The sequence below is a fragment of the Triturus cristatus genome, chromosome 6 (genome assembly GCF_964204655.1).
Source record: "Triturus cristatus chromosome 6, aTriCri1.1, whole genome shotgun sequence".
Taxonomy (NCBI): Eukaryota; Metazoa; Chordata; class Amphibia; order Caudata; family Salamandridae; genus Triturus; species Triturus cristatus.
The window spans coordinates 1,502,037,205-1,502,060,665 of record NC_140589.1 but is presented as its reverse complement, the minus strand read 5'-3'; the positions used below and the strand labels follow the sequence as shown (position 1 = coordinate 1,502,060,665).

General features: G+C 42.3%; 1 protein-coding gene across 2 annotated transcripts in view; it reads left to right on the top strand.

Annotated features, from left to right (window-relative positions):
• The window catches only part of FERMT1 (FERM domain containing kindlin 1), a 283,134-nt gene that overhangs the window by 133,125 nt on the left and 126,548 nt on the right, over window positions 1-23,461 (top strand). For both annotated transcript variants that reach the window (XM_085612639.1, XM_085612638.1), the window contains 2 exons: window positions 9,098-9,205; window positions 13,382-13,513. In XM_085612639.1, coding sequence (XP_085468765.1) covers window positions 9,098-9,205; window positions 13,382-13,513 — 240 coding nt within the window. The remainder of the gene's footprint in view (window positions 1-9,097; window positions 9,206-13,381; window positions 13,514-23,461) is intronic.

Genomic DNA, 23,461 nt, shown 5'->3' with positions numbered 1-23,461 from the left:
TAGAACACAAGGATGGGGAGTAAAGTAAGACAATCAGCCATAATAAGGAATCTTTACTTTGTGTTAATTAAAATCACAATTATGAAGGCAACGCAAACAACAATACAATTATTCACAAATAGTCATCAATATAATCGCTTTAGGAATAAATAAAACAACATTTTAACTACTATAGCCTGCAGTTTAATTCCTTAAAACCAATGTCAGCTAAACATCTAAAATGTTAACAATTGTGTTTACTTACCTTATATACAAGTCTCTTGCGCCGCCGGTGCGTCACTTTTCATGTGATAAAAAGTAACGCAGCGGCGGCCGCAAAGGGCTTGTAAATAAGACCCTTGTCCTTTTCACACAAATCGGTCTTCAGAACTAAGTCTACATCTAGAGCTTTCAGTGGGCCGAGTCCTCAGCACTGGCAGTTCTAAAAAGCCCTCAGGGTGGTAAAAATCTTACATCTGCAGCAGTGCCACCCTTCACTGCCTTTAAGATAACTTCAGAGACTTGTTCTAGTTCTTTGACAGTCTCATAAATTCAAAACTGATGCGTTTTCAAAGCCATAGCTGTTGCTTATTTATCTTACACAACTAACAACCACTGGCAAAGCCAATACTTGTTGTATTATATGTGTATGCAATGACAGAAACTGCAACATACCAGTAGAGCGGCACAGTATGCTAAACACAGATTTTTACCTTACGTAATTTAAGCCATGCCCTTAATTTCATCGGTCACGACCCTTTGAGAGCCTCCCCCCCTAGTGTTTTCATTTCACTGAAATCCCTGTTTACAACGTTAATAAAAACTGCTTGTAATACATTATTTTGCAGTTTTGTTCCCATAGGAACTACAAAAGTCAGCCTGTTAGTGATTAAGTCATTGTTTTCTCTTGTGGATAGTCTCCTAAAACCTTATGTGTCGGCTGGTGCACCCTCGCTCCTGTGGATTTGAGGCCCATCAGTGCAACATGAACTGTCAGCTGCATACTGGGGGAGTTCCCGGGACCCATGCTTACGAATGTTGAGTGAGGGGTGTGGCTCATGATGCTCATCTATCCAACCGTGTTGCCTGACCAGGGGTGACTTTTGCTGATGCCCTCCCCCCCTCTGAGAAGGAAGAAGAGACCTGTTTTTGGATGAGGCTGGTGCTGTGACAACCATGGGCCCGCTTCAGGAGATATATTGGAGCGCCACTCCCCTGCGTTCGCTTCACTGGTGCGCCCTGGACTGGTGGCGCACCACAAATTGCCCTACCTGGTGTGCCCCCAGTGTTTGGGGCTCTAGACGTCTCTGGCCCCCCCCAGGCTGGTACCGCAGTGGATGGGGCTGTGACTGGAGCTCATGCTGCCCACTGAATCCTATGGTACAAGCGTGCCGGGAGACACAGTAGCATCGCCCCACATTGTGGCCCGGCCTCGCTGCCTACTCCCTCACCATGGGTAAGGATCGCCCACCCTCCGCACAGGACTAGATGAAAATTCACAGATTTACCACCCCTGCCGTGGGTGCCCCTGGCCCTAACATGGACTCCCTGCTGACTGCAGCTGTCGTGTCGATACTTCGAGTCAGACGGGGTTCCTGCTCGGCGCTGGAGACTGGGATTGGCGAGGTGGGGGTGGATGTGGCATTACAATGCCAGAATATGCCCAATGTGGTGGGCAGGGTCTCTGACGCAAAGGGTCCAATTTCGGAGCTCAAAAACACTGTCTGAGAACTCCTCTTCACCGTCTAATGTTTATCCACGTCCACCAAACTCCTGAAGGAACATGTGGAGGATGCTGAAAACCGTGCCCAACTAGAATAACCTCTTCTTCTTTGGCCTTCCGTAGGGGGTGGAAGGTCTATCCCATGAAAGGTTTCTGGAAGACTGTATCAAATCCTGGCTCCTGCAAGATGCCCTGCCCGCTTGCTTTGTCTTGGAATGGGCCCACAGATCCTGGCTCAGCAACCCCCGGCGGAAGCTCCTCCTCGGCCCCTCCTCGCCAGGGTCCTCATCTACAAGAAGAGGGATGCCATCCCCTGAGGGGCAAAATCACAAAGTCTCATACCCTTCCAAACCAGCCTGTGTACTCATCTTCCCAGACTACATCCACCTGGTCCAGAAACAACATAAAGTCTTCAACTCCGTTAAGCAAGAACTCTGTGCAAAGAACCTATCCTACGCCCGTCTCTTCTTGGCCAAACAAAGTTCTTTTGGATCCTGCTCCTATTTTTTTTTCAAAACTTTGGTGGCAGCCTGGGACTGGGTGGCCAATCACAAGAAACTCAGGCCTCACATGCCGCCTACCTTCCCAAGATCAATGCACACACATGCATAGATCGGGCGTGTGCACACCCCGCATTGGGAGGCATGGGCATCAAACCTTGCAGAGACGAAAGGGCGCAGGTGGCAGGACCTCATCTGGCAGTGAAAGTATCAGGGAGGATTCGGACTTAGAGGCGGAGTGACCTCACCTAGGGCCTTTGGTCCCAGACCCTGGGGTGACCTGACCTGTAGATGCGGAATGACTCTCTGGGTCTCCAGAGCGCTACCTCACACATCTGCAGTAACTGACAACTGCCTCCTGTGACACCATATTTTCTTGCTATAAATTTGCTCAGCCAGCAGCATATTCTCTTTTTCTTTCTCAAATGTTGATTTGGAGAGACAACGGCAACCACTTCACGACCCTTTTCCTTCCTTCTACTACTGTTTGTGCCCATGTGGTAGTTCAGGTTCAGATTTTTCCAGGGTTAAGTGTAGGGTGGGGGGTATTTAGGGATGAATTGAGTGTTGGTTTCAATGGTTTCAAGGTGCTGTTTTTTTAATTTGGTCACTAACCACACTGTACACAATATTATCTTTGCTATTGTGACATAGACTCGGCATGCTCAGTCGCTCTCATGCTTTGTTGTCCCATCAGTGCCTCCCATTTGCCACTTAACAGCTTCTACATGCCCCCAATAGCTCCTTGGCATCCTTTACGATAAGGACCTTGAATGTTAATTATCATTTCACAGACATGATCTTCCTCCAAGAAACACACCTTGCCTCTCGCTGTCTGGCCCTTGCCTGCTATGGTTACGACAGAGTGTACCATGTTGGCCATTCAATGGGGTCCCAGGGTGCAGCAATAATCCTTCATAGATCCATTCCTTTGTCACTCACTCAGCGTCCAGCATGGGGGGGGGGGGAATGTATGTCCAAGTGGTGTGTCTCCTGGAGGGTACCCACTTCAAGCTACTGTGTATGTTCCACCTCATCTCTTCCTGAAGTCCCTAGTCCATATCCGAGAGGTCATCTCAGATCTCCCTCCCCGCCCCAACATTTTTAGCTGTGATTTCAATGCTGTAATCGATCCCAACCTAGACACAACTGGGGCAAGAGCAACCAGCCCCCTTTCCTGCTCCCCACTTGACAACTGTAATATGTCCTTGGGCCTTTGTGACTCCTGGAAGACATGGCACCCGAGACTGACCGAGTACACCCATCTGTCCATGGCCATGGAAGTATGTCCAGGATAGAATACTTTTTTCTCCCAGCCATGAAAATCCCAGATGTACAGTCCAAGCATTTCCTCCCTCGGAGCATCTCGGACCATACATCGGTGGTACTACACTATGGCCGACACACAGTGGGCCACAGGTCCCTCTGGTGTCCCAATGCCGGGTGCCTGGTTGACGAGCAATGCACTGAGCACCTTTTCCATGAGCTGAACTCCTCTTTCGACCTTAACACAGACTTTATAATCTCCAGGCGCACCGTATGGATGGCCGGCAAAGCAGTAATATATGGGGTAGGGCCAAAGCATACCTCAGGGGACAGGCCCTGATTCACCTTCAGTGGGTGGCGGAGCTGGAGGCGGAACTCGTATTCTTCACTTGTTGCTAACGCTGCTCTGAAGACGCTCAGTCCTTGTGATGCTTAGAGAACTGTAGATCCGCTTTCCATCAGCTATGTCTAGATGAGGCCAAATCATGTTGGATGGCCTTGTTAAGACAAGTCTACAAATGGGGGAACCAATCCAGGAAGCTTCTTTACTGGCTAGTGACACACAATGTCTCCAGGTTAATCCCAGAGATTCAAACTTCCTAGGGACTGCCTCTCACTTATTTCCTCAAGATTGCTTCTAAAATCACCTCTTATTCTAAATACTGATGACTCAGTAGACCGAGCAGCACTTGAGTGCGCCCTAACTGTGGAGGAGGTAGCAGACATAATCAAAAGCCTACATTAGGGCAGGATGCCTGGGCTGGACAGCTTCCTGATTTAATACTACAAGAAATGTATTCCCATATTGCCCCCCCCCCAACTTCTAATCTGAGGTTGTAGACAGGGACCACTCCCCTAACGATTTGGACCTGGTGACAATTCTTCTTCTCCACAAACTTGGCAAACTTTTGAACACATGCTTGTCCTATCTCTCTCATTGATGCAGAAATCAAAATCTTTGCCAAAATTCTTGCTAACCAACTCTTGCCATTACTACCCTCCCTATCCAACTAGATCAATGTGACTTCATGCCCCACCGAAGTAACCAACACTGCATCCACAGAGTAAACCGTGCTTTGGAGCACCAATGAGGTTTTGATGACCCAACTGCCATTATGCTTTTAGCCTTCGCGAAAGCGTTCAATTCACTGGACTGGGACTTGTTATCCCAGGTCCTCGCCCATACGGGCTTTAGACCCTGTTTTCAGTTCTTCATTTGGGTGCTCAGCACTCAGCCTCGGGTCGTAGTTAATGGTGTGCTGTCCTCCCTTTTCACAATCTTTAGGGGCTTCAGGCAGGGCTGCCTACTCCCACCCCCCCTACTCTTTACCTTGGCTATTGAGCAACTGGCGGTCTGGGTTCGCTGTGATGCTCAGATATGGGGCTTCCAGTGGCTGGGCCGCATCACCCTATATGCTGATGATGTGTTACTCTCCCTTTGCCAATCACATATCACGAGTCCCTGACTCCTCCAGAAGCTTCGCCTCTATGGCGATTTCTCAGGGTTAATGGTTAACTGATACAAAACACTCCTTGTCCACATCAGCGGAGGTCGGGAGGTGCTTGAATGGCAGGGCCACATTCCTATACCTAGGTTATACTTCTCTTTACTTGGGAATGACTATTGCTCTGGTACCCGAAATTACCTGGAGTTTGAACCTCACACCGCTGCTACACAGAACCCACGAGAATCTGGCTAAGTGGGCTGCCCTCCTTCTTACTGTTTAGGGGAGAGTGGCGCTATTCATAATTATCGCACTCCTGTGGCTACTCCATGCCCTTCAAAAATTTCCATTCTTCATCCCTTAATCCTGGTTTAACGACATCACCAGGGTACTGTGCTCCATTCTGTGAGTGAACAAGGCAATGCAGATAACCCTTCTGAACTGTATCCAGTTGCCATATGACGGAGGCCTGGGGATGTACGATGTCCAATGTCCCATTAATCTACTGGCATCACAGATTCTTACCATCAACAAATGAATGATTGTGACCCCAAGGATCCAGTATTCCATCTAGAAATCTTGATTATGGGTTGGTAGCATATCCTGCCCTACCTGTATGGAAGCCTGGTCTCACGCTTCCTGCCTGAGAACACAAGGACCACTCTGTTATGCTATCAGCTGGCTCTCAGAAGACTTTGGTGCGACTGGAGCCTGATGCAGGCAACACCCTTGTAAATGAGCCAGGGGATGCCCCAAGTCTCCACCTTGGAGGGATTCGGTCACTTGGACCTGATAGGCATCTTCCTCCTCAGGGATGTCCAGAGACGCTCTCACATAAAGTCCTTCCAGGTACCAGGAGGAATTTAACCTCCACAGGACCCAATTTTACAGATACCTGCAGCTCCATCATGCACTAGCTGAATACTACTTAATGCTACTGGATTTGCCAGAACACAGTCCCCTTGAAGCCCAAATTCTTTCAGTCCCATTGGAGCGGGATGGCATTACACGGATCTATTGTTCTTTGGTTTCAAATTCCCACAAAACGTTTGGAGCCTACGAGTCAAATTACAGAACTGGATCGGCAACCTGGACAACAGTGACTTGAGGGACACCTGGATTGCCACTAGAGAGCTAGTTAGCCCTTCCTATTTACGCCTGATCCACCATAAATTCCTCCACACCTCCTACTACACCCTACGCTGCCTGTGGAGAATGGAGATCCTCCCTACCCCGACCTCCCCAAGATGCACAGCCATTTAGGGTGACTTTTTCCACATGGTATGGGCCTGTCCCATCATTGCTAAATACTGGTCCACTATCTTCATGAGCCTTTTGGAGATTCTGGAGTGACTCATTGACTGTTTCCCTTGCGTGGCTTACTGGGTATTCTAGAGGACTTTGGGGGAACGTATGCTAGTAGGAATTGGCACTGTTGTGATCAAACGTAATATTACCCACCGCTGGATTTCTCCCACGCCACTAACGAATGCAGAATGGTGGTCTCTGATGGACTGGTGTGCAAAGGTTTGAGGGCTGCCCCTGTGAGCATGGGAGGGTCTAAGGGAGGTGGTGGGGATACTATGGCCTTGATGGCAACTGATTTGCAAACTTCTGCTTATTCTATTGCCTGATGTCACAAATATGAATTCACTATGTAGATATTGTGCATTGTATTACAGTTTGACCTTTGCTGTAATTTGGCTTGTGAAGAAAAAGTTTCTCAACTCCAATCTATGAACTGATAGTCTTATAAGATGTCTCCCTTCAACCATCAAAGTTGAACGAAGACTGTAAACCAGTTTGCGACTACAAAAATTGAGCAAATTGCCATAAACAGATATTATCTCATTTTTCCAGCTCCTACTTTTGTCCCTGAAATAGAATAACGCAAACCTGAGCGTCAAAAAGTCCTTTTTCTGGCATAAATAAAGTTGGGCTTCTTTCACCAACTACAGTTTCTAATCCTGAAAGCTCTGTAGTAGGATTTTCGCTACACCTCCTTTTTCAAAATGGATTTCAAAATACTAAAGGAAAGCTCCTTACCCAAATGTTGCCCCATTCCAAGACCTTTGAGTGCCACGCTCAACCCGAGAAACCAACCAACACACCCATAGCCCTATAGTTGCCCAAATCCTTCATGAAATGGCCTTTAGAGAATCAGGGCTTGCAGTTTTTTGGGGGGACCAGCCCCTGATTACTGCAGCGTTTCCCACTTTTGCTGGACTGACAGGCGACACTCCAGCCTTCTCTGGGTCTGGGGTATTGAATTAGGCAAACAAAATAAATGTTTCAGTAGATTACATTGTGCTAAATCTAAGCAAGAGTATATATTACCCAAGAATGCCTTATTACTCTAAGTGATATCTGATAAAAATTTGACACTAATTATTTCCAAAATGGAGTCTAAAGAGGGACAGCCACACCACTAGCCAGATGAGACAAAACTAGAGAGATCACCTTCGTTTTTGAGTTGGCTGGAGGAATAGGAACCGAAACATCCAAACACTTTTACGATCTGCCCCTACTGATATGCTCTCCCTTGAATAGCCATATTTAATATGTTGGTTTTTCAGAGGTTTACTCTCAAAAATTATTTTCACAGTGAAGCTAAAGAGTACATGTTGCAGACCGACACTTGTGTTGTCTAGCAAGACCTTGTCATCTGCATAATGAAAAATTGGCATTACTCGGCCACCTTAGCTTGGGTGGGGGGCTAGAATATTTCGTTCTTAAGGGCAGTCCTCATATCTGCTAAATACAAATCGAAGAGCAGAGCAGAGGGACTAAAATGCACCCCTGCATTAGGATTCTGTTGGTGTAAATTCTATTTGATGTAAACCTAGTATTCCTTAGCTTGACACAGACCCACCTGTTATGATATAACCACTGTGTTCCACGAACAAGTAAGGGGGGTGGGGTCCCCAGTGTTGTAACTTACTCCATAGAAAGTTTCTATTAATGCAGTCATTGTGACATCGAAGTGACCTCTGGTGGTATATCGGAGTAAACTCTAACGTCTTAAAACTGGTGTCTTAGAAATACTACCTTACTATTTCAAACTTTCTGTGCATTAAAAGTATGCGCAAATACTGGCCATTATTCTATTATATATTTCTGATCATGTGTGCATTGTTCGAACTTGAGATCAGAGTGAACAGTAAGAATGAACTGTTAGACTGGACAAAAAATAGGAAATGCAAAAAACAAATAACTGGTATGCCCCATTGATTTGTTAATGTTTTACTTCTGATCATGTGTCTCACATAAGATAAGGGTTCCCTGAAAGAGAAAATGTTTTGTACTCCAAACGTAACCAAATTATGATCAACTATGGCTTAGCAGTTTCATAAAAGAAATATAGAGGAGCCATCAGTACAAAGCCATTTTACTATCGCAATCTCTGCAATTTTCAAAATCTGTTTGTGACAGCCACATTGTTATTGTTTTCTATTTAGTAAACCCATTTTCGAAGTCAGAAAATTCCTTCCAAATCACAAAATGGGGTTTACAATTTATTCAGATAAGCAATTTGAATGAGGAGGTCTCTCCACACCTAATGGTGAATTAAAATGGTAACAATTGATCAGTTACTGGCACCACAAAGAAGGTAGTAGCAGGTTGCAAAAAGGACACCCTCCCTTTTGTAAATCATGTCAGGTGACTTTGTGGGGGGCAGGCAGTAGTCGTTGAGAGCACTCCATGCTCCTCTCAATGTATTCACAAACAGGAGACTGGAGCTGCTGTGTTTTGTTTCTTTAAAAGGGAAGTTTCCATTTGGGAATGCAAACATAAGGATGGTGGGCTGATGTTCTTTGCAAGTCAACATTTGTTTGTTTGTAGCCAATCGCAGGGGGTCACACATAGTACACGGCCTAATTAATATTAATTGTTGAAGAAGTTCTGTACGCCCCTGTTAAAGAAGATTTTGCAGTGTGGCATATTAGTACGTAGGTCGCATCACAAAATTAGAGATTTGTTGCAAAAAGTCAGTTCACATTTTGCAATCACTTGTTGCACCCGGTCTTTATACATCGGGCCATTGGTTCCATACTTTAGAACAATATTGTAAAACAGCATTGTTGCTGCTTTTATGGATGATTAAGCAAATGGGAACATTGGTGTGTTAAATTAATAATCCCTGCTTGAAGTGACCCAAGTGTTGTGTACTTTTCAATTAACAGTATGACGCAGTTCGTCTGAACCAGCTGTATGAGCAAGCAAGGTGGGCCATTCTCTTGGAAGAAATTGACTGCACTGAAGAAGAAATGTTGATGTTTGCATCGATACAGGTATGAACTTGAGCTAATTAGCAAAACCAGTTTTCAGAAGGAACTGGCATGAGAAGCCACATGTGCATGTTGATACACGTGCATGTTTGCAGAGCTGACACTAACACTTAACTGTTACGCAACGCTAGAGATGCACTGACATCCCAATGCAGTGTATGAAGAGCACGCAAAAAGTAGTCTGTTTCGGTGTTAAAGAATAGTGATTTAGGAATTCTGTCTCAGCTGTGAGGGAGTGATATATTATTGTTCTCACTAAAAAAGCAGAGGGGGCAGACGCTCCCTTTCACTCTGGAATAAACAGATGAGTCCTGACAAGATCAAATTTTGGCATACGCAGACTGCATGGCCAACAGGAGTGCCTGAAAACCATTTGGAGCGTGCATATGCAAAATCTATACGGCTTGAAGTGCCATTTATGTTATGAGCAGCAGTTCTTTGATTCCAGAAGCCTTAGGGCTTGTAAGAGAGAATGGAGGTTAGAGAGAATCAGGGGAAATATCAGGAAAAGTGAGCAGTCATGAGGAGTTGATGAGGGTGATTAGTAGGAGAGGCAAAAAGTGTAAGAGGCATAAAGGACTAAAGGGAGAGAAGAGAAGAAGCTCTCAGAGCCCAAGTTTAGTGTGACTGAAGACTTCAGCCATCTTGGCTTTGCCATAGCACAAAGCCTTTTTGGGGTGTTTCCAGGTATGCCAACCAGAACTACTGAAAACTTGGGTAGTGTTGTCCCCAAGAACTTTCATCCCATTGGTTACAGAGGGCCTAGGAATCACCTTCTACCTACTAATTGGTACCACACATAAATGTGGCATCCCAAAGCACCCTCCCCAGAACACTTATTGGACCTGCAGAAGATCAAAAGAGGACTGGAATATGACCTGCTGTTTGTGACCTGAGAGGAGCCCTAAAGGACTGAACCTGCTCCCTCTTATGCTCCGGCAGACTTCCTGCGTGGCTACAGGAGCACAACAAGCTGCAAGAGGCCTTTTCCCTGGAATGCTTAGCTGACCAGTGGCACTTGAACTGGACTTTGCTTTTGGCCTCTCCCTTGACACCCTAAGAGTCCCTAAGGGCCTTTCCCTGAGGTCATGGCGGGCTTAGAAGTGTACATCTGTACTAGAATAAAGTTTGGAAACTTTTAAAATCTCTTCATCAAGAGCTTCAGTGGACCCACCAGGAACAGTATCTCACTGGAGGTTCCAGAGCATTGGATTGATTTTCAGCTTTGCCCCACATGGAGAATGGCAGTCCTTTTCTGAAGGGGGGATTTGATTTTTTTCCAAACTATTTGAATTCCACACTCTAACTGGGACCACAAGACTATAACTGGGACTACAAGACTTTTCTTAAGCAGATCGCATCCGCCGACTTCATTGAAGAAACGCCGAGGACTGCGGAATGCACCACGCTCAGCTGATTCTATTGGGGCCATTATCTTTCACCGTTACCACCAGACGCACCTTCAGGCTCTGTAGTTCTACAGGAGGGAGCCTACCCCAGATTGATTCTGGCAGGCGCGGTACATCTTCTTGATAGGTAAGAACACTGAACCGGACCGTCCGTTGTCCTGCTACCTCCTTTTTCCTGTACATTTCCTTCTGTTGTGCTCCCATGCTGCACTGCCCTGCCTGTCAAGCGCGACTATTTCCATCCAGCACTTGACACTCGCTCCCAATTTCAGGGCTCCGGGGCGTTTTTCTTCCTACACACACCCTTAGGGATTCATCTGGGCCAGGATTGCCTAGTTTCCCACGTCTAGTTTTTCCATCCGGGCTCCCATTGTGGCCATGATCCGTGCGTGAACCAATCCTTCAGTCCTGTGATTGCTCTTTATCCAGTGGGAGTTTTTCCCAGCGTCATTTACTTATTTGTTTCTCTTTTTCAAGGCCACACAAACTGTGCCTAGACCCCTGCTATTCTCATCCACCTGACTGTAAATCCTCCACATCCTGAGCTGAATACTCACCAGCTCTGCCGTAGGGTTACCCTCTCCCTTCTGTACACAGAGACTTTATTATTCCCTTGAGGTAACTTTGAGGAGGCTCTTTACCACTATATGATATTAGTTTATCTTTGGCATGACTGTGCCTAGAGATTAGCGAGTGGCCTTCTCATATACTCTTCAGTTATTTTGTCTTTTCCATTAGTTTATTCATTGATGTGAGTTCTCATCAGATACTGCCAATTGGAGTCAGTACGGACTGACTATCCAACGCAGAGAGCCATCTCTTGTAAGTGGTTTGTGTTTCGGCGTATTTATCTCTCGAGCATATTTCGTTCATCTTTTCACATAGAACCCTTTCTAATCTTGGCATTAGGTAGCTATCTCTGTTCATTTTCGCCTCATCTTTTTGGCTGCGTTACATGTCACTATCTTTGTGGTGGTTGCTGCTTCTCTGACAAGCGTCTCTTAGCCAGCTCGCCTATCTTTCACTTTTCTCAGGTGCAGGTACTGGAGATTTTTATTAGTTTGTACCCTCCTTATACTTGCTAGTTAGGTTGCTCTTACGGGGAGGACCATGTTTAATTTTTCTAATTTGTTATGATTTTCCTTATAGAACGGTGCCTTGGATCCAATTCCTCATTAGGCACACATCAGTTTTATTTGTTTTTTTCCCCCTGACCATCACGGCTTTCACCCTGGATTGCATCTAGGTTGTGCCCTGAAGAAGGTGACGGCTAGATCTTAGCCCTACACCGAAACGCGAGTCGGCAGTGAGCTTGACAGGAACCACACAGTGGTACATGTAAAAGAACTATTAAGAACAAAGGGTTCCAATGTTGCCTTTTTTCAAAATCTTGTTAATATTGTAAAATATATATCTCTAAACCAACTATAAAATGTTTGACATTTTCTGAGCAATAGTGGTTGGATTATGAAATTCCTACTATCCTCTGGATCTCCATTGTCTCATTGAATTGCTCTTTTCTCATTTAGCTTGAAAAACTGTGCACAATATCCCTGTTTCCTTCACTCAAGGTTCCTGCCTATATATATATATATGCAATTCTTTTAATGCGCAACTGTGTTCGTGAGATAGTAATGTGGATGTGATTATGGTATGCTTGACTGTTTAAGATTGTGTTAGGATGCAACTGGTATGAGGATGTTTTAACCGTTCTGCCACAATTTATCCATTCTAGGGGGAACCACATTACTACTTGTGTTCTTATGGATTCATTTGGACAGAATATATTCATGTTACTAAGTTAATTGTCTTGCTTTAATGCACATGTATATATAGAAAAAAATCTAAAAAACTGTATACATTGTAAATACATCTTGAATAAAACATATTATTTTTCGGTATTTTTTGCATCTTCTACTATGGAGTTTATTTAGACAGGCACACTCTCTGATGTGGCGTTGCAATTTTGACTCTTCTCCCCGGACAACAGATTTACCTTCTGACATTTAGAGATGCTTTGCGCTCTGTTCTATTCATAGGCAGGTGACCCCTTTTCCCAGTGGAGGGTTCTGTCTTTAGTATAACTGGGACCACTCCACTTCTTTTATTCGACCCAGGCTCCATCCAATTTGGTCTTAAGTCGTACCTAGGTCCTGATCCATTGCTTCCATAAAGTATATAAAAATCATTTTTCCAGTTTCCCTTAGTGGATGTTTGTCGTTTTGGTGTCAGTTTGTTTATTACATTTCACTTTGTTTCTAATTCAGTTTGAGATATTTATTGGTTGGTGTTTTTACTTTATTACTGTTTTGGTACTGCATAAATACTTTACACATTGCCCTAAGCTAAGTCTGTTTGCTCTGTGCCATAGTTACCAGGAAAGTGACCTATGATTACTTTAGTGAATGTGAGGTTTTACACTAACAAGGCGTGTTGTTATTCCTTGAGGTGGCAAGTCGCCCACTCCAAATAATAATCAACTTTCTAACAGTACACATATAAGACAAACACATGATTTCATAGGTTTCAAACAGTCAAGACAAAATCAGCATCAATATGTATAAAACTCCTATTCAAATATTCCCAAAATATCGAACTTATATGCAATATTCATTGAGTAAAGTGTTTGAAGATTTTGAATGGGTGCTAGGTTATATTCCATGTAGCCTTATCACTGATATGTGATGCTTTCTTTTGTCTTGATAAATTGTTCTTTAAAATGCATGATAACAGTGTCACTTTAATGACTGAAAATTGTTTGTGATTGCAGTATCATGTCAGCAAGCTATCGTTATCAGCTGATGCCCAAGATTTTGTCCCTGATTGTGAGGTGGATGAAATAGAGGCTGCCCTTTCCAATTTAGAAGTGGCCTTAGAAGGGGGAAGAGTAGACAAACTTTTGGTAAGGATATTTTCAAAGTTATTACTAATTACAACTGATCTTTTATTTTTTATGTGTTATATATTGCATGTTTCATATTCAGCATGAGGATACCCTTTCAGATGATAGCGTGCTCTACAAATACACATAAAAACGTAAGACTCACTATTTCTTGAGCACAATTTGTCTGCAGGATATGAAACAGATTGCTCATTGCATCGTGTGTGAACAATCCATACTCCTATCACTGCAATTTGGAACATAGCGAAGCCGCTACTTTTCTGGGAGAAAGATTCATTGCATTAATAATTCATTTTAAATAGAGCTGGGTAAACAGATTTGAGGAAGCATCTCTCCTTCATCACCAGAGATGTTAATATTAATGCTACAGTTAAGGAATTTGTATGTAGAGTGCCACTGTCTCCAATATGTGTATTCTGGTTCATTTGTTTTATGAGCATTTTTTTAAAATAATTGTTTTATAACAGTTGTTTGTAAACCCATGATGAAAGATAGCAGTTTATGTGAATATGGCCAATGGTGTGATTGTTCAATCAACATTATTGCATATTAAACAAAGCAGGAGTAATATTTTTGCATAGCACCTTGATAAGGTGAATTAGTTTGTAGAATTCTCAAACTTGTCTCTCACTAGAAATGAGGCACTTTGTACTGAAAAAGATTTGCCTTTGTTCACACAATTTGTTCAAATGACGAAACTGTGTTTTGAGTTACGCTCTCCTGATTACACATTGTGTGATTTAGCTTCTGAATGGATATCCCCTTCAACCTCCTGTTTAATAATAGTGTTCACTACTTTAGTACAGTAAAGTACAAGATTAATGCAAGGGAGTGAATTTTAGTTTTATGTTCATGCTGCTAACATTTCCTGACTTAATAAAAAACAGAGCTATATTTAGGTGAGGCACACTGCACTGGCAGGAATTAGATTAGTAAATCAATTCAATTCAATTAATCTTTATTCGATTCACAAGGTGTATCATAAAAGGACACATATAGCAGTGGTATATTTTAAAAATAGACAAAAATATAAATCTTTAAAAACAGTCACAGTTTAAAATAATGCAAGACCTCTTTTACTTCTAGTTAATACAGCCATAAGAAACCTTTCTAGTGCCACACATGTAAACAAATGGGGAAGCAATTGCAAATTTAAAAATACAGGTCTACATTTCTGGAAGTTTAAAGATTTCAGTATAGGAACAATAAAAGATCTCCTCAGATCAGTGTATAGTTTACAAAAGAACAGAATGTGAATCGTTGATTGATTGGACATGTTATCACAAGGACACAACATTAATTCCTTTGACCAATTATTAACACTTGGAAATGTCATCAAGTGGTAAAATATATCTAATCTAAAACGCGTTAAAATAAATCTATCTTGAGCATTTAAAACGTTAAAAAGATATGGTTGCATTGAGCAAGTAGTTAAAACCATTTGGTTATGAAGAACTGAAGGTTTAACTAATTCCACTGATAGTCTCAGTTCTTCAAGATGATTTATACACTCTGATTTAAGTGCTTTCCTTGTAATATTATTCAGAGAGACCAGATGTTCATAATATTCCAGGTGGCTGATGTCTACCATGAAGTTCTTAATGTACTTTAGCCATGGAACTTTTAATGAATGATCAGAATCGAAGCAGTCCTTTACTAAAGCCCGATTAAATTCCAGGTGATCTGAAGTCCAGATCTTGTGCCAAAGGAGGACTGGCTGAATTCTTATCAAATCTGTTAGATAAATGCCACCCAATTCAGAATGGCACACAAAATTTGAACAGCTAGGAGGAAGCGCCAGAAGGTTTTTAAAAAAAAGCCTTTTCAATCACTTGTAGAAGTTCCAGATGTACATAACCCCACGACCCAGAGCCATACATAGCAATAGTTCTACATTTTGCATTATAAATCTGTAGTATTTCTTTTAGTCGTTTACAGCCCATTTTCCTTGCAAAGTTACACAATGCCGCAATAGATATAATAAATTGCAGTTTTTTTGATTTAATGGTACTTTTCCGATTCCCCTCGCAATCAAATAAGATACCCAGATATGTAAAGGTGGGAGTTAGTGTAATAACATCTTTCCCTACACAAATATTGTGCATTTTAGTGGAGCTTCTGCCAATCTGCATAACAAAAGTTTCACTTATATTAAGTCTCAGCCCCAGATATTCCATAAAGTGTGCAAAGTTATCAAGAAGTTGCTGCAGGCTGTGAATGATTTTATATGAAATGTACAGTTATTGACAAATATACAGTTCTTTTCCCTGTTGTAATAAAAATGTGCTTGTGGATGCAGCCCAGTTGAAGGACTCCGCACGGTTCTGGAGGACCATCAACAGTCCATGATTATCAGACCCGAATAAATCTGGGTTAAGTGCGAATATTGTCCCTGAACACTGGAGGCAGTATTTTCAAGGCCTGTATAACCATACCATAGATACACAGGAGGAACTGCAACCAACGGCTTGTTTAGCTAGCAGTGGACGGGTTTCTTCTTCTCTAGCAGAAGTAAGGGCTGGAATAGATGACCTTACTAGACATAGGCCCCAGGACCAGACGGGATTCCGCCCGACCTCTTTAGATGCAATCCAGAGGTATGGGCGCCCCTATTGACAAGGGTGCTAAACGAACCAATAAGTTCCTCTATGCCAGATTCATGGTCATCTGCAATTATTGTGCCCATTTTCAAGAAAGGGGATAGGGACAAACCGCAATGTTACCGCCCAATATCTTTGATCGATGTATCAGCAAAGGTTCTGGGTCGAGTAATCTTAAATAGGCTGATGGACTGGGCTGAATCCACTAATATAATCACTGACGTTCAATATGGCTTTCGCCCCGGTAAATCCACGGTAGCTCAATGTTTGAATCTTTACCTCATCACAGCCAAATATACAGTAGCGAAGGAGGGGGTCTTCTATCTAGCGTTTATGGACCTCACGGCGGCATTTGACCGCGTGAACCGGAGGAAACTGTGGTCCCTGATAGTTAGTCAGGGTGTAGACATAGCTATAATTAACATCCTGCAGTCTCTGCATCATAATACCTCCGCCGCGGTAAGGTACACTCAGGAGGGGGAATTCACAGATAAATATGTATGCTCCAGTGGGGTCAGGCAGGGGTGCATACTGGCACCTTTCTTGTTTACGTTGTATATTAACGGGTTGGATGCCGCCCTGCGTGATATTAAGACAGACCTGCCGAGGATAGGGGAAAGAGCAGTTCCTGTTCTGCTCTATGCAGATGACGCTGTGTTACTTGCCCGTACCCCCCATGGGTTGCAGTTGCTAATCAATGGCTTTGTGAGGTTTATGGAGAGTCTGGATATGTCCCCGAACCTCCCAAAATCATACGTGATGGAAATGGGGAACAAGAAAGGGAAATCGTACAATTTCTCTATTGGGTCACACATACTAGGTAAAGTCCCTGCATTTTCCTATTTAGGAATAATATTTGACGGCCGATTAAACTTTAAGCATTTACTCGACAATAAAGCCCAGTCTCTGATTAAATCTACAGGTGCAATTATGAACTATGGCCAAAGACTAGGGTATTGGACCCCGGACGTGATTTTAAAATTGTACAATTCAATCTGCTGTGCCAAGGTTTTGTATGGAAGTGAGGTCTGGGGATTTGTAAAGCCCAACAATCTACAAAGGGAGGAAAATAAGTACATGAGGCGCTTGTTGAAGATACCGAGCAGCACCCCTGCTTTTATAGCGCACGAAGAACTGGGGGCCGGGTACATCTCGGATATTATTGCAGTTAAACCCCTAGTATTCAGGTTAAAAATGTGGCTAAGCGAAGAGCTTGGACTGACAAGGATGATGGTCCAGGACTGTCTCAGACTGGACCACGCTATGAAAATCCCTTTGTTAAAATATGTGAGGAATGGTTTTCATAACTTGGGTCGCTCAGCCCTGTTCTCCGATATAGTCACTATAAGCCAGAAAGACAAGACGGACATTAAAACACTGTACATAAAGTTCAGTCAGTCACAACGGGAGACTACCGAATTAGAAAAGGAGTCTGTTAGAATTTACATTTTAGTGAAGTCTACCCCGACTATAGCACCCTATCTAATCCTTTTGACCAGTCCTCATGAGAGGTTCTTAATAACTCGCTTAAGATTAAACTTGATAGACCAAATCCTGGGCTCTCCAGGGGGTTTTATGAGAAATGTAGAGGAGAGAGGGCCCTGTGGCTGCGACGATCTGTCTCCACAGGATGCCTCTCATTTTCTTTTTATCTGCTCATATTATACTTACCCAAGGAGAAGGTTTTTAAAGACTTTACTCAGGAATACTGGTATTAAGCAGATTTGTGTTGCTTTGTTATTTTTAAAAATGTCCTCAGATGTTTTTACCCTCCATTGTGTTGTAAATTTTTTAAAGATTGCATTTAAATTAAGAACCTTGAGAGGGATCTGTAATAATTAGGACTGAGTGTGTTGTTACATCTGAGTTTTGACAATTTTTATAGTGTTTTTAGAGTTTGTTTTATTCTAAAATGTGTATGTAATGCCTTTTAACCTAGGATATGGACTATAACGTTAGCGGAGACATCAATATAGGGAAGAAATTTCGATATGTTTATTTCTGTTTTAACATTGTGAATACTTTTATGATTTATCTCAAATCGAATAAATAACTATAATAATAATAATATAAAAATGTAGATTAGTAAATCAAAATGGCCCATAGATTCCAAGAGGCATATGTAAACTGCACCTGTCTAGAGAGAGACATGCATTTACATACCCTGTGTTTAGTGGAAGCAGAAAGGCAGATTACATATATCTACTCAACTGTCCCCCATTTAAAAGATGTTGGGCCTCATGTAGGTAGCATACCAGTTACCACTTCTAAAATACCGAACGATACCGAATCGGTATTTTAGAAGTGGTAACTGGTATGTAGGTAATGAGTCGGTATTTTTTACCGAATCGTTACTAGTCGGTAATTACCGAATCGGTATTTACCGATTCGGTAATGAGGCATACCTTCCCATTGATGGGAAGGTATGCCTCATTACCGAATCGGTAAATACCGATTCGGTAATGGGGGGAACACATACAAGGGTGGCAGGGTGTCACATTGACACCCTGTTGCACCCCTGATTCGGCCATGTGTGCACATGTGGCACACATACATGCCCTAAGGGCATGTATGTATGCCACATTGCACACTGCTACGCGCGTAAAAATGCATTTACACATACATTCATTATTTACCACCAACTATAAGTTGGTGGTAAATACCGACTCTTAAACACACACACACACTCCCCCTACATCTCGATTTTGCTTTCGGAATTTACCGAATCGGTAAAATTACCGATTCGGAAAAGTTACCGATTCGGTAACATTACCGATTCGGTATTATTACCGAATCGGTAATTTTACCGATTCGGTAAATTCCGAAAGCAAAGTTTGTCCCCCTACATACCAATGGCCAAAATACCGGTCGGTAACGGTATAATTACCGAAAATCGGCCGTTACCGACCGGTATTTGGCTACCTACATGAGGCCCGTTGTGTTTCAAAAACTACTTTAGGGAGAGACTGGGCCAGTGCCTGAGGTGCTTGTCTTGGATCCTATTTGAGCCAGTCCCCATACAACAATGGTTGAGCCTCAATTAGACATTTAGTTGGAGCCTTCTTTGGCTAGCCCACGTCTACCAGAAACAGCCCAATGTAGGGGTTTGGCTCTTTTCATCAGTTTGCTCACAATTAAATCACATGCAATTTGTCTCCATTCATATTCATATCCTCTCTTTCTTGTATTTTGGAATACTTTTCTTTATATAAATCAATAACTATATTTACTGAAGCTATGCTCCTATTAGCTTTAAAGATGTTCTGTATTGGAAATTTTAACCTTTTTTAATATTCTGATAGGAGACTCAAATCTGCAATCTGTCGTAGCATTTTGACTCTCAAGCTTATGAATGAACCTCACTAGACTTTCTTGAGTATTTTTAATGTCTGTATTCCCAAGAACATACTTGGTGCTCTACCTTAAACTATACAATTTATTGCCTCCTCCATTCTTGTCCATATCATGGATGTAGTAATCTGAGGTGGTATCACTTTAAATTACTAAAGTTTAACAATATTTCTATATCCTGGTAGTTTAATACTGCAGCTGGTATACTTCTACGATGGTTGTCAGAATAATAGATTTGTTTTATATTTTTTTAATTTGGAGTTGATGAAACTTTGTAAGGACAAAAATACCTGAGCTTCTGTACTTTCCCTTTTGCTCCCAAAGTTCCCCTACATTTATTGGTTTTTGATAATAGTCTGGTGGGCCCCTGCTCCTGAGTTGCCCCTTAAACTGCAGCTCTAGGGCTTCTGAAAGGCGATGAAACTCAGTTTTTCATCTCGTTACATGAACGACACACTTATCTGCAGTCAGAAGTAGGGAACAGCATTACCCATTGAGGTTGGAATCAGTGGTGTGAGTTGGATTCTGTTTGAAATATACCTCTGCCATCATGCCTAATTAATCCCATCTCTCACCTTCATTCTTTTACTTGTATTTGAAAAGATCAATAAATAAATAAAACAAGATGCCCTCCTTCTTGCTGCAAAACTGTTATATAACATTGAACATGTTAAGTTTGAAACAAACATACTTTGTTTCATTCGGTTATATGTTAGCAGAAACAGTGGTGTGATAGCCCATTTGTTCGGAACGGTATAAGACTTTTCATAAGAAGCTCCTGAGATTCACCACCTTTTTTTATTGTGTGACTCAGTAGTGCACTTTTTCTCATAACACAACAGGGCTCAAAAAATCTTAAAAATGTTACTAGACCCGCATGTCTAGCAACTTGAAAAATCTACGTGCCCTAACTGTAATATACTTGACCCGTGAACTAGTCTCAGAGCAAGTGTCACGGAGTTCACTTTAAAAAATCCTATAACTTCAATGACAGAAAGAAAAGTAAATGTAGGAAGACAAACTGACTTTTGACCTCTATCTCTGAAAGCTCAGCAAATGTGACAAGATAACAAGATTAAAGGCATCTTTGTTGCTCATTCAATTCAATTTTTTTTATTCGGATTAAAGCATATCCATAAAAGAACAAATCACATTTCAACACCTAAAATGCAAGATTTCTTTGTAATATCAGATATAAAATCAAATACGTTAAAACGTTATTTATAGAGTGCACATCGTATTGCGGGCTCTCACAGCAGTTTTCAGAAAAGCACCTACACGGAAAACCAGTTCATCATCTCCCAGATTAAGGATAGTCCTATATGCAGCTTCAAGGTGGACAGGTGAATTATTTAAAAAAAAAAGGGTATTAAAAACCATTTGGCATTCTTTAAATAAAACTTACAGAAGAATAAAAAGTGTAATGTAGTTTGCCCGCTCTGGCCATCACACAGGCATGGCAAAAGATCGAGGTTAGCATGAAAACCAAGAGGGAAACAAAGTAAGAATTTCACTGTGCCAGCTCTTAGGCGGAAAGGAGTCCCCTCTCCCACCGGCCTATAGGTTTTGTGAAATAACTGGTCAACTGATAATGAATATTCTCAATTGATATAACAGCGGCTACAGTTGGTTTACTAGACTCCCTATCAAATCTTGCCTTGCTATAACGCATATATAGTCCAATCCAAACTTCTTTTTTGCTGCTTGTATCTATCTCATTTGGGTTTTCAAAAATGTGTTCATAGTTAACCCAGCTTAGGCTCAATTGCACCTCTGTTGGCCACGGAATGTCGATTCCCTTTTCGCACATGAGGCAATCTCCTATAATCTCTCTGGTGAGGGTCACCGCTGGAGTTTTCCAAATGGCTAGCCAGAATAGGGCAGGTTGGGCCTGTATGTAATCTTCAATATAGTGTAGATTCAATTCGCTGAGGCAAACATTTTGGGACATAGAAATAGGGGCTCCTAGGAGTTTCCGACAGAACCTATTTTCCTCATGCTACACGCTACATCTCCTTGAGAAGCCCCAGAACTCCGCACCATAGGTTGCCATGGGTTTACACTGAAATTTAAAAAAATTTAAAATGGCTAAAATAGCCCCATCACCCTAGGTGGCAGTAGACTGTGGACCTAGTTAATAGCTTTAGAAAACTTACTCCTACAGTATACCATATGATCAAACTAGGAGCTATTAGCAGCAAAAACCAACCCCAATTAGGGGAAGTGCTAGTGCATTGTATACTTTGATTGCCCACATAGATGGAATTAAAAGGCGCCTCCTCGGCCCGCAAGCCATTATAAAAGTTTTTTTAAAGTTGGTGCATAGATCTAAAGTGGCCATAAAATCAACAAAACCCCACACTAAAAGAGGTAGAGCATTAGGTGTGCTGCTCATTAATACCGCATCATCGGCGTGTAGCAGGGCGGGGAGTATATTATCATTAACTCTATGGACATCATTAGTTAGCATGATCAGTGATTTGTGTAGATTGGTAATGTATATAATAAAAAGTAGGGGGCCAGAACACATCCCTTCCCTATCCCTCTGCCAACCCTGATGTCATTAGAGACCTCCACACATGTGTTGATCCTAACCCAGGCTCTCAAATCCTTGTGCAAATAAGCTAAAAAATATACTAAAGCCTCGTCTAACCTGTATTCTAATAAAATGGACCAGTTTAACAAATGCACTAATAACCTCGGAGTTGGTTTCCCGTTCAGACAGACAGAAGTTAATAAGTCCCAAGTTATCTCTTACCACCATTTGGAGCAGATCAGCACTATTAACCCCTCACCACACTAATCTTAATTTGTCTCTTGAGGGTACCAGATTCCTAGCACTGCATTCTGTTTTCTACATCGGCCTAGGGGACAATCTCAGCACTACTTGGATCGGATTGGGGTTGCTGTGCTGTGTAGGAACAACCACGGCTTTCACTAGGAAGTCCTCGAGGACGAGGGAAATAAAAACATAATCGATGGTAGTTGCATGGCCCCTTCCCCTAAATGTTGGTTCAGGTGAGTTGTCATTATTAGTTACAGCAGAAATGTCCATAACATATCTCAAAGTATGGTTTTGCAAATGTCTCTGTAACTCCATGCCCCTATGACAAATTTGTCGGCTTTTGCTTGGCCTTAAAGCAACAATGTCTTCACTGGGGAGCTTGGCATTAAAATCTCCCCCAGACAGATGCCGGCTTTTATGTCAGAACCATTACAGTTCTCTAGGGTGGTGACAAAGTCGAATAAGTTAATAACATTTTTGTTGGTGGAACTATCAAGTCGTTGTTATAAAAATCAAGTAGATAAATAGATACCTCCGTTTTATGACAAAGCTTGAAATTTATCACTTTGCGTATGTAGAACCTTAACACTATCCCCTGCAGCAATGTTCACCCATATAGTGAGGCCTCCAGATGGTCGGCCGTGTTTAGGAGTTGGGGCCATGACGTTCAAACATTCAAACCCTTCAAGATGTGTGTCTTTAGTGGCCCAGGTTTCTTGGAACATCAGAATGTCCTGCTGTCTGACCAATTCCAGCCAGTCTACAAGATCTATTTTTGATTCTAGGCCAGTAATGTTCCAACTGAGTATATTCAGATCTGGGTTATCACAGGACTTAGGGGTACTTATGGCAACGTTATCATGTATCTCAGTTATATGTGAAGGGCATGTGGGTATATAGTTGGCCCTATCAATCTCGGAGAGTAATGATGGTCAATCCTGAGAATCCAGGTCAGACAAAGCCAAAAATTTGTTTTGGGCAGCTAGAAAAATGGGCACGTTTAAAAGGCATCTAGTAGTTGGTTTATAAAAATAGCCCAATGGTAGAGACCACATTTTTGACGAGTTGGTGGGTTGTGATCTCCTGGCTACTCAACAGACACCTTACCATAGATAGTCTACGAAAGTTAAGAACAATGCAGTCCTCTTCAATATTCTTGAGTAAATCAACTACCCACCCCACTCTTTTTACCATTATAATCTCTTTCACGTT